The sequence below is a fragment of the Gadus morhua genome, chromosome 4, assembly GCF_902167405.1.
Source record: "Gadus morhua chromosome 4, gadMor3.0, whole genome shotgun sequence".
Taxonomy (NCBI): Eukaryota; Metazoa; Chordata; class Actinopteri; order Gadiformes; family Gadidae; genus Gadus; species Gadus morhua.
Window position 1 is genome coordinate 23934679 of NC_044051.1, and position 14866 is coordinate 23949544.

Sequence of the window (14866 nt, forward strand, 5' to 3'; positions counted from 1 at the left end):
CAGACAGAGTGTGTGTGTCTGGTCTCCTCACGCTCCCCCAGCCAGTCCGTCTTCAGCTTCTTCTGGTGGGGTTAAAAGGCCTCCTGATTGCAGGGCTAACTCAGCACACCTGTGAGACAGCTGAGTGGGGCGGGGTCTCTATGACACAGCTTTTAGAGTAGTACCTCCCATCCAATACCACACCCCTTGTGTCCACCATGTGGCCCTGTGGGGCACTGCTCAGCGGATGGGCCACCACAACACACACACACACACACACACACACACACACACACACACACACATACACACACACACATACATAGAGAAGCCCACACACACACACACACACACACACACACACACACACACACACACACACACACACACACACACACACACACACACACACACACACACACACACACACACGAAGACGATAAGAATTTCCTCGTTTGGTTATGATCTCAGTGACTAGTGACTTTCGATATCATGTATTTGAGAGGTCCCGTTTTATTTCGTTAAAAGTTATCCAATATTAATATAACTGAGCTTTGGCCATAGACTTTAGCTAGGGGGCCATTTGAATCTCACCCATGTAAAAAATAATGAACCATTCCACTCCGGGTACTTAAATATATAACTATAAATGTATAGATACATTTATACTAGAGCTGTCAAGCGATTAAAATATTTAATCGTGATTAATCGCATTAATTTCATAGTTAACTCTAATTAATCGCGATTAATCACAAATTATTTTTCTATGCTAAATATCCCTTGATTTTTTTGTCCCATAATTCTTCTCATTTTAATTCTCTTATCAACATGGTGAAGTGCATCGGCTTGCCTTGTGCAAATGATTTTTTATTGATAACAACATTGGCATATACCAGTCATACTCAAGTAGTGGCCCGCGGGCCTTTTGTGGCCCGCGGGGTGTCTATTAATGGCCCTCGAGCTGTTTTGAAAAGTTTTTTTAATTATTAAAAAAAAAAAAAAAAAAAAAAAAAATCGTGTTGGGCGCTCTTATTTTGAAACCGCGCGCCGCGATCTCAATACGAGGCTGGGGGTTGCAACGATAAACAGATAGCACTCCAGCCCACAGACCGCTCCAGCCCTCCCAAACTCGAGGCAGACAGTCCATCTCAGCAGCAGTCAAGGCCGATTTAGGGTCGTTTTAGACGCAGAGACGTAAGCACGTAATTTACACAAGGGACTTGTTTTAGACAAGTTTTGATTTACGGTTCCTTTAAGGTTCCTTAAGGATTGCGCGTGTTGCAAGGGGATTCTCCGCCAGAACAGTAGGGGGAGCAACGAACGAATCTGTGGGCGTGGAAGTGGAAATCGCTGGCTTGTTTATATTTATAAATATCATAATTCGTTCTTGTGTTTTCTTCTTCTCCTTCTTCAAAATTCTTCATTCGCTTCTGTCACGGCCTTTTAAAAATGGCGCTATTATGCTGTAAAACCGGAAATGTGAGACCCCTGAAAGGATGTGGTTAGCTGGCGAATCACAGTCTTTGCGAGCTGCGTAGGGTGTGTTTCAGTCGCATAGTCAGGAATTTTGGCCGACGCACTTAAGCACGTAAGGGGGGATATTTTACCGCGCAAGGGGGGGTTATGTATCTTACGTGCTTACGCGTTACGTCTAAAACAGAGCATATATCGGCCTCAGTCACACGTATACCGACCGGCCCCTTGAGTCACTGAAAAAATTTTTTGTGGCCCCTCATCATTTCTACTTGAGTACCCCTGGCATATACACTGATCAAAACAGGACGATACAAAAAAAGAGCCTATAGTGCAATTAAACGACTGCTTTGAACAAATGTCATTTGAACATAGCAGTCAGGCTACTGCTTCTTTGTTTTGAGCCAAAGAATTTTTATTTTTATTTTATTTTTTTATCATAAAATAATTGCGTTAATCGCGCGATAAAAAAATTAACGCCGTTAAATTTGGTTTGCGTTAACGCCGTTAATAACGCGTTTAACTGACAGCTCTAATTTATACTGATCAATGTTTCTATACCCCCAAACCAACCCTGCGCACACTAAAACGACACACTATTTAACTACTTATTCTTATGTAATTTGGACAGCATTTTTGCACCAAAGAATAAACCATGGCAGGTACCTCTAACATTTGAACACTTTACACTTTACTACACCTCATTACTTATTATTACGTATTACAACAGTTTTTTTACTTTATTATATTTTATTATTATTATTTATTTTTGTATCTATGCTGCTACATATTGTGCATATTTATATTTTTTATTATCTTTATTTACTTGATCTTGTATTGTTGCTGCTATGTGGCTGTTGAGGAACTCAGCCTAAAAATTGTGCTCTTGTGTCCTTGTATACAAGATTAAGATGTAATAAAAGTAACTCTGATTCTGATTATGCGGTGATCCAGAGGAGATCCTTAAGTCCCACCTGGCCTACTGGTGGTCGCCTGACGGAGAGAGGCTGGCCTTCCTCACCATCAACGACACCCTGGTGCCCAACATGGCCCTGCCCCAGTTCACCGGCAGCACATACCCACAGGGACTACACTACCCATACCCCATGGTAGGTGTACACCTCAGCAGAGCATCTTGGGAAATGGAGTTTATAAGTGTCCAGTCAGCAATGTAGCGGACGAATTAAAGGTGACAGATTATAAAACTAGGTGTGAGTGTGATAAGCCGTTACAAGCCGTTTTGAAAATCGGCCTCTTCTGACATCACAAGTGGGGGTGTCCCCATAGATGTGTGCTAGATAGATCAGTCTACCAGCCCACCTACTGGACTGTAGCAAACGTTGCTCATATATCCTCATACATCTAGGTGGACCCGCACATTTGTGAAGTCAGAAGAGGCAGATTTCCAAAACGGCTTGTAACTGCTAGTCAAACTCTCACTGTGTGGTATAATATGTCACCTTTAAGCTTCCCTGGATAAAACTGTCCACGAAATGGCCAACACTATCATTATCTATATAATATAATAGTTGAATTGCCAAATGAGTGATTGTTCGGCTTCAAAGACTCAGTCTTCTGTGTGCTATTTTCTGTGCTAGGTTTTGCCTTCCATAAATGTCCTCAATGTTTGTTTGATTGTTAAGGTTGTGGGTGCAGGCAGGCAGGTAGGACCCAGATGCAGACGGGTAGGGAAGAACTGCACTTTATTTCTGCCAAAAGGCTAAGGCAAGGAGCAAGGGAACACAGGTAACAACAGAGAACACGCAGGACCAACAAACCACAATGACAGCACGAGGAACAAAGGAAAGACAAGGGCTTAAGTAACAAACACAAGACACGCAACGAGGAACAGCTGAGACACATTAGGGGAGGGAGCAGTAATCAACACAGGAGGGAAACACAGGGAAACACACCAAAACACGACACAGACCATGACATTGATAACCCCTTTATGTAATGATAGTGACATTATCCAATCAGTTTATTGTCAAATTAGAGCACACTATAGACACATTCTAGATACACAACCTCAGGTGGTAAAACGTAGAAGGTTTGGCAGCATTTCCAAACCCCGATTCAAACAAAGTCATGTTGTACCACTCACACGGAGGGGGTTGTGATGGGAAGTGAATAATACATTCATAAATGTATTATATTGAAGATCCCATATCACACTTTTTCAGGGTTAATAATTGCATAATCACATTAGATTATGGTTACACGCCTGTATGTAAGAAGGAGGCAGGATTTCTGCACTTCAGCCCTTCCCACTGCACAGTCTGACGTCACACAATTACAGAAGTAAAGTTTGAGTGCAAAAAAGCTGTTTCACACACTTTTTGTGGGGCGTTCTCGTTTGGCGCGAATTCTCCCCCTGGCTCAGACTAAAACATGTATACATCATATAACGTCTAAAGCAAAGGGAAAAGTCGGAAAAGCATGATATCACCACTATAATGACGCTGTATTATATCATGCTATATTAGAGTATAATTCTAATAGTAGATTATATATTCTGTCTAACTGAATGCAGATGCTGGCATGAAGGGAGACACACATTGTGGTTATACCGTGAAAGTCTTTAGAGCGGTCGTTCCTTCAGCGCCTTGAGACCGCTGTGGAAACCCTGATGTGACAAGTGATTATATTTCAGCGTTGAAACCACGCAAAAAGTCATCATAAAAAAGGCATCATGGACCCGCATATGTAAACATACTGTATATCTTATATGATTTGATCGTCTATCTGGTCCGATCGGTCTGGTCTGACCAATCAGATTTGACTATGAGGGCCCCCCCATAAAATATATTATGTATGGATGACACTCATAACATGTGTGTGTGTACCTTGTGAGTGATTGTGTGTTTGAGTGTATGTGTGTGTGTGTGTGTGTGTGTCTGTCTATATATGGGTTTGTGGGATTTGAACGACCTTACGACCCTTTACAACAGAAATGTTAAACATAGAATGTATGTAGGCCCATTTTTGGTACAATGCATTGTTCGCGTTGGCAAATCGTTGTCGCATATGTTTGTCTGCATATGTGTGTGTCGTTGTCGTATATTTTCTTGTCTCAAGCTTTTTCTAAGTGTGTTTTTGATTGATTTAAAGGAGATTCAATACTCAAATACTGTCCTCAATCCCTTTCTGTGGAGAGCTGGCAAGGTCGTTTAAACAGCAGCCATTTTAGTGGAATGAAATAAAAAAGGCTGTAGATATTCCAACAGAGTCTGTGTTATCTGGTGAGATGCTTCCACAGCAGGACTGTGAGCTGTTAAACAGATAAAAAATAACTAGGGCTTTCCATCGTGCAAACAAACCTAAACAAACTCTGTTCCCCTCCTTCCATTCTCCGGTGCATTTGTGTATGTGTGCGCTTGAGTTATGGATTTTTGTTGGACTTCGTGGAGGCAACCAGTTCACTCCTCTGTGTCATCCATTAATTCCTGGTAATGGACACCTCGTCGGGCATTATCTCTCACGTAATATATAGCTCAGCCGAGCTCACTTAGAACTACGTTAAACATCTTGAACATGTGCGTCATGTGAACACACCCTCATTAACATATGAAGTCTGCGTCCTTGCATAGCGCTCCACAGCGGTACAATAATTACACTGCATCCCTTCTGCGAACTTGGGTACAGAATAGACACTATATATATATATACATTCAACTGAGGACATATTTATACATTTCGCTCAACAATTTATTGCTCAAAAATGATTTACCGATAAATGAACGGCATCCACTGAATGAGCGAAAGTCTGGACTTCTTGAAAAAATAAGTCCCTAATTGTTTTCACAGTCTGGGTCCCTCAGTGCATTGCTCTCTGGCATATCCTTACAAAAGTTCACAGTATTGTTTAATTGGTTAAGTTATTAATTGGTGCAGCTTAAAAAATACCATTATTGTGCATCAATCACTATGAACTTTGTACAGTAGCCTACATTTTGCATCCCGTATAATGGCTGATGGAAAGGGGTTATTAATGATGCATGTTTGAACACAAAACTGCTAGTCAATTGTGCTTGTAGGCAAGCAGGCTAAATGTACAGATAGTTACAGGCTACTTAAATGATATTAGCCTATAAAGAAGAAGACGATACATTTACCAGCTGTAATGATCCCTGCCATTCTTCTTTAAACGTTTCATCATCTGGTGACAAATGCGGCATTTTGTTTTTTTCATGAGCAGTTAATTTTTCTGAAGGTATTTGATTAGCTTTAATGGTTTTGTATTTGAAGTACCTTCAAAAATGAGTTGTCTGAGCGCCTGCAGCGCCATCTTAGCATGCTTGTTTTGTAACAGCATAGTAAAAGTCACAGATTTGTGTTCCTCTTTCCAAAATGTTGTCTTTTTGCATCTAACTTAATGAGACATGACATCACCATACGTTCTTCCGGGTTGTAAAAGCTGGAATGCCGAGCTGGCGTAATTCCACAATCAAAAACAGTGGTTACTATCGATGTGTTACTCATAGATTACTGTTAGATTTAAACAGCAAAGATAGAGACATGTTAAAGTCAACATCAACATAATTTATTGCAGGAATTTAATATTCCAAAAATACATGCGCAGCCGAAATGTACCAATCAAACGCCATGTCACAAGGCATATAATAAAATCCAATGATTACATTGCTTTTGTGTGGGAGGTCTCTTTCGAGCTGCACTTGCTGTCTCTCTCGGATTTTAATTCAACCATCGTGGTTAAAAGGTCCTCATATTGATCAATGGCAGGAGACATAGGCTACTGTAGACATAAATCATGCTGAGACCTGCGGGTGTCTGAGAATTTCGGCAGGCGTTTTTTGTTGCGATTGTTTGCATTAAGCACTGTGGGCGCTTTGGTGAGGCTGTGATGAAGTTCATTATTTATTGGACCGTGTCTAGACAGTAACGAACATCCCTGACCATAGTTAATCGTGTATGTCTGCACTCAGACGTGAACTCATTATTGCATGCGGGTGTCTTCATTCATAATTTTTTTTGCAATAATACAAATTATTCTAAAGAGTTCTAGAGTTATGGTTGTGTTTGCGTGTGTGTGTGTGTGTGTGTGTGTGTGTGTGTGTGTGTGTGTGTGTGTGTGTGTGTGTGTGTGTGTGTGTGTGTGTGTGTGTGTGTGTGTGGTGTGTGTGACATTACTAATCATCTATTTTGCCTGGTAGCGCTTTACATTAAGGTATTTTAATAAGCCTTATAATAAGGGTTATTAAGACTATCTATAAGGGTCGATAATAGCATAATAACCATGTTTATTGGGAGATTATAAGACTTTTATAAGCACTTATAAGAAACTTGTTAACTATTTATTGATTGCTTAATAACAATAATAATAGTCTTATGAGTTTCTTATAGTTGTTAATAAACACATTATAAACCCATTTATTGAGTCTTACTAACTTACCTATTATGTCATTGTTAAACCTTTTTTTTGTTGGACTTCACGGAGGCACAAATTATTCTAAAGAGGTCTAGACTCCGTGCGCAGCCCCGCCTTCTCCATTGAAACAAGAAAGCCCGCGCCTTGACGAACTTGGCAGTGTTAAAAGACCTAGGCTATAGCCTACATCATCCTGCCCAACAATATGGGAAGGATCTAGACCAAGCTCTCCTAATCGGGTCAGCAATAGCCGTGTGCCAATGCCTAGCCTCTGCGTTTAAATGATAATGAATGAATGGAACGTTGCATTTTTAATGTCTACAAATATTCTAGACTAGAGAGTGCGCGCCAATCAATGAAAGCGGAATAAAATAAAGTCGGCTCTCTTTGCTGCGCAAAGCATGTTTCAGAAATCAGCAAATTAAGATAAATGTAGTTGTGACACAAGCTATTTTTGTAATATGGAATTATTTCAGGGGGGAAAATGCCGTGAAAAAATGTAGGCACAGGGCATTCAGGATTAGGACTGCTATCGGCATAGGCCCAATAAATTGTGTTTTAATATCTTAAGCATTCATATTATTTTCGTATGCTACTCTGCTGTTGGCCTTGATGGGGAGATATTTTAACGCTTTTTAACCCCATTTCCCTGCGACATTCCTGCGTCACCCCATCCTACGGAGCCCATTTCAGCACTATTCCAGCAGACAGTTACAATCCTACAAACGTTGTGAGTGCAGTGAACGTGCGTTCATGTTAAGAGGAGTTTCGGGAAACGCTCCAAAGAAATTCATGATGGATCACAAGATCCATCGTGAGAATGATCAAACGAGCGTGGATCCATCGTTATCGGGAACGGGGCCCAGGGCAGAGTGATTGAGAAAACATAGTAAATGTTTGGAATTAATGATTTTCTTCTTGTGGGGTGCTAAGGGACGTGTATATATATATATATATTAGAGCTGTCAGTTAAACGCGTTATTAACGGCGTTAACTCAAACCAAATTTAACAGCGATAATTTTTTTATCGCGCGATTAAAAAAAAAAAACTTTTTTTCTTTTTTTTTTCTTTGGCTCAAAACAAAGAAGCAGTAACCTGACTGCTATGTTCAAATGACATTTGTTCAAAGCAGTCGTTTAATTGCACTATAGGCTCTTTTTTTGTATCGTCCTGTTTTGATATATGCCAATGTTGTTATCAATAAAAAATCATTTGCACAAGGCAAGCCGATGCACTTCACCATGTTGATAAGAGAATTAAAATGATATATATATATATATATATATATATAATATTATATAATATTGATATAGTTTTCGTCCTCGTTCCATCTTCAGATCAACAACAAATTTTGTTATGTAACTATGTGTACAGTAGCCGGCTGGATCGCTTCAGGGCCTCGTCTCCCGAAAACGATGGATCTTCGCTCGTACGATCATTCTCACGAGGGATCTTGCGAACCATCGTGAATTTCTTTGGAGCGTTTCCCGAAACTCCTCTCAACATGAACGCGCGTACACTGTACTCACGACGTTCGTAGGATTGTAACTGTCCATTGACACGGTCCTGAAACGGGCTATGTAGGAGGAGGAGATGCAGGAATGTCGCAGGAAAATGGGTTGATTGGGCCTAGGCCGACATATGCTATATCAGTCCCAATCCTGAACACACTTTGCGTACCTTCTTTCACGGCATTGACACACTGTTATTGCTGACCCGATTAGGAGAGCTTGGTCTAGATCCTGCCCATATTGTTGGGCAGGATGATTTAGGCTATAGGAAACCAGATTGAACAATTTCAATCTGGTTTCCGCCCCTCCACAGCACAGAAACAGCCCTGGTTAAAATCAACAATGACCTTCTCATGGCAGCAGACTCCGGACACCTCACTATTCTCACCCTCCTTGATCTGAGTGCGGCCGTACTCAGTTCATCCAACTCAAAACTTTCAAATCCCAGTCACTTCCAGTCACTGTGTTCCCCAGGGTTCTGTTCTAGGCCCCCTCCTGTTCATCATTTATCTACTTCCACTTGGCCATATTTTCCGTAAAATTTAACATTCATTTTCACTATCATTCCAAGCACACATCAATAACATCACCAGGTCTGCCTACTACCATCTACGCAATATCAACCGCCTCCGCCCATCCCTCACACCCCATAGCACAGCCACCCTTGTTCACACCCTGGTCACTTCCCGCATCGATTACTGTAACTCCCTCCTCTTCGGTCTCCCCCTCAAGTCCATCCGAAAACTCCAACTGGTCCAGAACTCTGCCGCCCGCATCATCACCAGAACCCCCTCCATTAATCACATCACCCCAGTCCTTCAGCAGCTTCACTGGCTCCCGGTCAAAACCCGCATCCACTTCAAGATTCTGCTCCTCACCTTCAAGGCCCTCCACAACCTCGCCCCTCCATACATCTGTGAACTCCTACACACCAACACACCCAACCGCACTCTCCGGTCCTCCTCTTCCATTCAATTCACTGTGCCTCCCGCCCGCCTGGTTACCATGGGGTCCAGAGCCTTCAGCAGATCTGCCCCCCACCTCTGGAACACCCTCCCACCTGACATCCGTAATTCTGACACTCTTTCCACTTTTAAGTCCCGTCTCAAAACAAATCTTTTTAAACTGACATATTCCATCTAACCCATCCCACCCCACACTTGTTCTTGTGTTTTTTATGATTGTTGATTTTGTTTTTTGTTTTTAAACTGCCCTGTAAGGTGACCTTGGGTGCTTTGAAAGGCGCCCTCAAATAAAATGAATTATTATTATTATTTATAGTTCATAAATGTAGTTGTGACACAAGCTATTTTTTTTTAAACGCCTATTCAACATCGCGTGGGAGTCGGGTACAGTGCCAAAGGAGTGCAAATCGGGGGGTGTGCCAATTACCGGGGTATCACACTTCTCAGCCTCCCTGGTAAAGTCTACTCCAAGGTGCTGGAAAGGAGGGTTCGGCCGATCGTCGAACCTCAGATTGAAGAGGAACAATGCGGTTTTCGCCCCGGACGTGGAACTACGGACCAGCTCTTCACTCTCGCAAGGATCCTGGAGGGGGCCTGGGAGTATGCCCATCCGGTCTACATGTGTTTTGTGGATCTGGAGAAGGTGTATGACCGGGTCCCCCGGGAGAAACTGTGGGAGGTGCTGCGGGAGTATGGGGTAAGGGGATCTATCCTCAGGGCCATCCAATGGCCCTGAGGATAGATCCCTGTATGACTCTTAGCAGGAAACCGATGGATTTGCTTACTCCGGGTAGGAAATGAGTCCTTAGCCCAAGTGAAGGAGTTCAAGTACCTTGGGGTCTTGTTCGCGAGTGAGGGTACTATGGAGCGTGAGATTGGCCGGAGAATCGGAGCAGCGGGGGCGGTATTGCGTTCGCTTTACCGCACCGTTGTAACGAAAAGAGAGCTGAGCCGCAAGGCAAAGCTCTCGATCTACCGGTCGATCTTCGTTCCTATCCTCACCTATGGTCATGAGGGCTGGGTGATGACCGAAAGGACGAGATCGCGGGTACAAGCGGCCGAGATGAGTTTTCTCAGAAGGGTGGCTGGCGTCTCCCTTAGGGATAGGGTGAGAAGCTCAGCCATCCGTGAGGAACTCGGATTAGAGCCGCTGCTCCTTTACTTAGAAAGGAGTCAGCTGAGGTGGTTCGGGCATCTGGTAAGGATGCCCACTGGGCGCCTTCCTTGGGAGGTGTTTCAGGCACGTCCAGTGGGGAGGAGACCTCGGGGAAGACCCAGGACTAGGTGGAGAGATTATATCTCAACACTGGCCTGGGAACGCCTCGGGATCCCCCCGTCAGAGTTGGTCAATGTGGCCCGGAAAAGGGAAGTCTGGGGCCCCCTGCTTGAGCTGCTCCCCCCGCGACCCGACCCCGGATAAGCGGACGAAAATGAGATGAGATGATGAGATGAGATTTATACACTGCCATCTCGGTTCGGTCGCAGCTTGGCACGCCCGGCGATTTTACCTTATTATCTCAAGTTTCCTGTGTAAAACTGAGGGGGTCAAATTCCCCGTTCATAACGGCGCAGGCTTTCTTGGTTCACTGGAGAAGGCGGGGCTGCGCATGGAGTCTAGACCTCTTTAGAATAATTTGAATGTTTTAATCTTTTTATGAATGAAGACACCCGCATGCAATAATGAGTTCACGTCTGAGTGTAGACTACAAACGCGATTAACTATGGTCAGGGATGTTCGTCTAGACACGGTCCAATAAATAGTGAACTTCATCACAGCCTCACCGAAGCGCCTACAGTGCTTAATGCAAACAATCGCAACAAAAAACGCCTGCAGAAATTCTCCGACACCCGCTGGTGTTGGAGAATTTCATGATTCATGTCTACAGTAGCCTATGTCTTCTGTCATTGATCAATATGAAGACATTTTAAGCACGATGGTTGTATTCAAATCAGAGGGAGACAGCAAGTGCAGCTCGAAAGCGACCTCCCACACACGAGCAATGGAATCATTTTATTTTATTATATGCCTTGTGACCTGGCGTTTGATCGGTACATTTCGGCTGCGCATGTATTTTTGGAATTTTACATCGCTGCAATAAATTATGTTGTTGTTGACTTCTAACATGTCTCTATCTTTGCTGTTTAAACCTAACAGCAGTCTATGAGTAATATATCGGCGGTAACCACTGTTTCTGGTCGCGAAAATGCGCCAGCTGGGCATTCCGTGGTATTGGATTTGTTTTAATAAAACCCATCCAATACACGGAATGTCTGTTGGCGATGCAACTGATGCTATAGTAGGCTAACGATGTTCTTAGCATCCTACGAGAACCCCTGAGTCCTCGTTAGCTACGAGCGTTTTTTTTCGATGCTTTCGGGAAACGGTGTGAAAACTGTACGATGCTTGTACGACGCACTTCACGATCCACTTAGGCTAACAATGCTTTCGGGAAACTGGGCCCAGGTCAGTGGAAACCATTCACTTTCTGCCACCCAGAAGCATCTTGACGCCTATTGTTTACAAACATTCTGAAATGCCGTTAAAGGCTTTTATTTTTAGGGTAATTTTTAAACCGAAAGTTCTGTTCATGCAAGTAGCAGATGGCTTGATGGACATGCGACAAAATGTATCACGAAGGTTTGCCAAACATCTCGGAGTCGTCAGCACCCCGAACCAGGTCTTTGAGAGAAGAAGCAACTGGCAGTCATAAGACAGGCACAAGCAACATGACTCTTCTGGTAAGTTTAAGAATGTAATGCTATTGCAACGTTAGCTGGTTCTAGGTAAGCTAGTTCTTTGCGGGGTCATCCCTATGTACCCCGGGTCCTATGTATCCCGTTTTTCTCAAAAAGGGTCCTATGTTCCCCGCAATCTATCAATCTTTAAAAATATTTAAACTTTGACGCGATATTCGCGTGATGACAGCCAATCGGCGTTCAACAGCGTGGCCACTGAGGGACATGTGTAACGTAACAGCCAATCAGCGTTCAACCGGCCAACTCATTGCAGTGCAGTCCGGGGTGAACTGCAGCATGGAGGATAAAGTGATTTTTGCCGTTTGCGACTCCCGTAGCTCTTTATATGATAGTATATACTATAATATAATTGTATAATAATATCACGGCCAAAAGCTCTGTGCGCCTCCCTCTTCCACAAAAGGTAAAGACATGCAATGGTAGTTATCTCGGCCGGAATTTGGCAGTAATGATGGAAAAAGTAACAGACCGGGGAACATAGAACCCTTTTTTTTAAAAAGGGTCCTATGTTCCCCGGTCACATACATATCGGGGAACATAGGACCCTTTTTGGGAAAAGCGGGGAACATAGGACCCTTTTTTTAAAAAAGGGTCCTATGTTCCCCAGTCTCATACAAAGAGGGGAACATAGGACCCGGGGAACATAGGACCCGGGGAACATAGGACCCGGGGAACATAGACACGCTCCCTTCTTTGCTAGCGAAAATCTTTTAGCTAATGTTTAGCTCATGCCATCATATGAAACTAGGTAACCAAACGGATCTAATGCAAACAATTTTGTCATGCTAGCTTGTCAGGAAGGGGGCAAGTAATGCTTCAAAATCTGTCTTGTCCCCGATACAGATTATTAGAAATTAATCCTAAATTGTTATTTCTTTGCTGTCCCCAGGTGCTGCCCAAATGTCTCAAACTGCCAAACCGGGTCTGCAGAATTTAAAACACGAGCATGAGCTGTCCAGATTGAAATTGGAATGCCAAGAAGAAAAAATAAAATACCTTACAGCTGAGAGAGACTTCCTGAAAGGTCAACTATCTGAATATAGGTAAATAATTAGTTTCTTCCAAAATGTTCACCATAACAGAGTAAACACTGTGTGTCCGGAATTTCAGGGACACCTTTCTTACAGTGAACTGCGGCCCCTTTTGCTGAATCCATATCTAAACGGCATAATTGCTTATTGTAACCTGTCTGCTAACTGTCTATGTGGGCAATGTTCTTTGTGTTTCCTTTATACAGCAACAAGAAAGACCAGCCACAATTCCCAACCATCCCATGAGGCCATGGAGAAGTCAAACTCAAATTCGTTGTTGTCTTCCGAATCCTCCAACTCCTCCAACTCCTCCGACTCCTCCTCAGACGATGGGAAGAAGAAGAAGAGGAAGAAGTCAAAGAAAAAGACAAAGAAGCAGAAGGGAAAGAATCGGAAGGGAAAGAAAGGAAGCAAAACGGCCACACAGCGATATGTTTCAAGAGGTAATTTATGTTAGGCCTATACTTTTTATAGTCAGGTTATCATCAGCCCTAGATTTTAATGTTGCCTATTTTGGGTTTTGGAATATGAATTCATAATCATATCCAATTACTTGTCTATGGTATTTGACTGGTTTAGCAACACTTCCCAGGTTAGGCAAACCATGAAATTGTGTAAAAAATGTCTGCCAATTTTACAATTTAGCCCTTAGTTCAGTCACTACATAATTAAACTTCACAATATGAAATCAAACAACAAGCACATCAACATACTTGTTGTATGAATATATTAACTATGGTATTTGCAAACATACACTCCCCCTAACAGCTCTATTTGTGTGTAAAAAAAAATTCAACCTTTAGACTTCCGGGTTGTTCGAGTGGACTCATTTATTTTAGATAAAACTTCTTTGTTTCAATGGTATCACATCAATTCACCAGAGGAAGATAAAACTACAAATTGATCAAAAAAATTCACATGATTTTCTTTTTCTCGGTTTGCAAATCATACCAGACTATACTACTACAACAAACCCATCGATGTGATTTGTGTGTTGCCCAATTTTAGGCTAGAGATGCTGAATGCTGTTAATTTCCATTGCACACCTTAAACACCTTGTTTACTTATTATTTTATATCCTAGCACGCGACCCAGATGAAGTCCTTGACAGGTACCGCAGAGTGTTGAGTGTCTTCAAAAAGAAGAAATCCATAACTGCGGCCTGTGAAAAAGTAGGAGTGGATCGCAACACCATTGCACTAAATGCTCCCATTGCGGAACTTGCCATTGGGGCCCCCGATTAGAAAATGTATGGGTGCAATTCATGAAAGTGTTTAAACCTAACAGCAGTCTATGAGTAATATATCGGCGGTAACCACTGTTTTTGGTCGCGAAAATGCGCCAGCTGGGCATTCCGTGGTATTGGATTTGTTTTAATAAAACCCATCCAATACACGGAATGTCTGTTGGCGATGCAACTGAGGCTATAGTAGGCTAACGATGCTCTTAGCATCCTTAATTAAGTTAAGGTGAAGTTAGAGGATCAATCGAGAACTTGTTTAATCTAATACATTTTTAGAATGCAACGCATCTGCAGCAGGAATAGGCCTAATGATGAACGGCAATATTACCAACCAAACATGTAATGCTTATTCTCAATCAAAACAGTCAGAGTTATCAGAGTATTCATTATTTATTTTCTTATGCCCCGTTTACACCATCCCGCTAATGGCCGCTAATGGCCGATGGACCACCGATGTGGAAGTCGGGGTGATTCGGGTGACATCGGGCTAAAAATGTATGATCGGGTCAATTTATCG

General features: G+C 42.6%; 1 protein-coding gene across 1 annotated transcript in view; it reads left to right on the top strand.

Moving 5' to 3' along the window:
- Window positions 1-14866, top strand: part of LOC115541697 (inactive dipeptidyl peptidase 10-like) — a 254281-nt gene that overhangs the window by 98753 nt on the left and 140662 nt on the right. The window contains exon 9 of the mRNA XM_030353542.1: window positions 2407-2561. Coding sequence (XP_030209402.1) covers window positions 2407-2561 — 155 coding nt within the window. The remainder of the gene's footprint in view (window positions 1-2406; window positions 2562-14866) is intronic.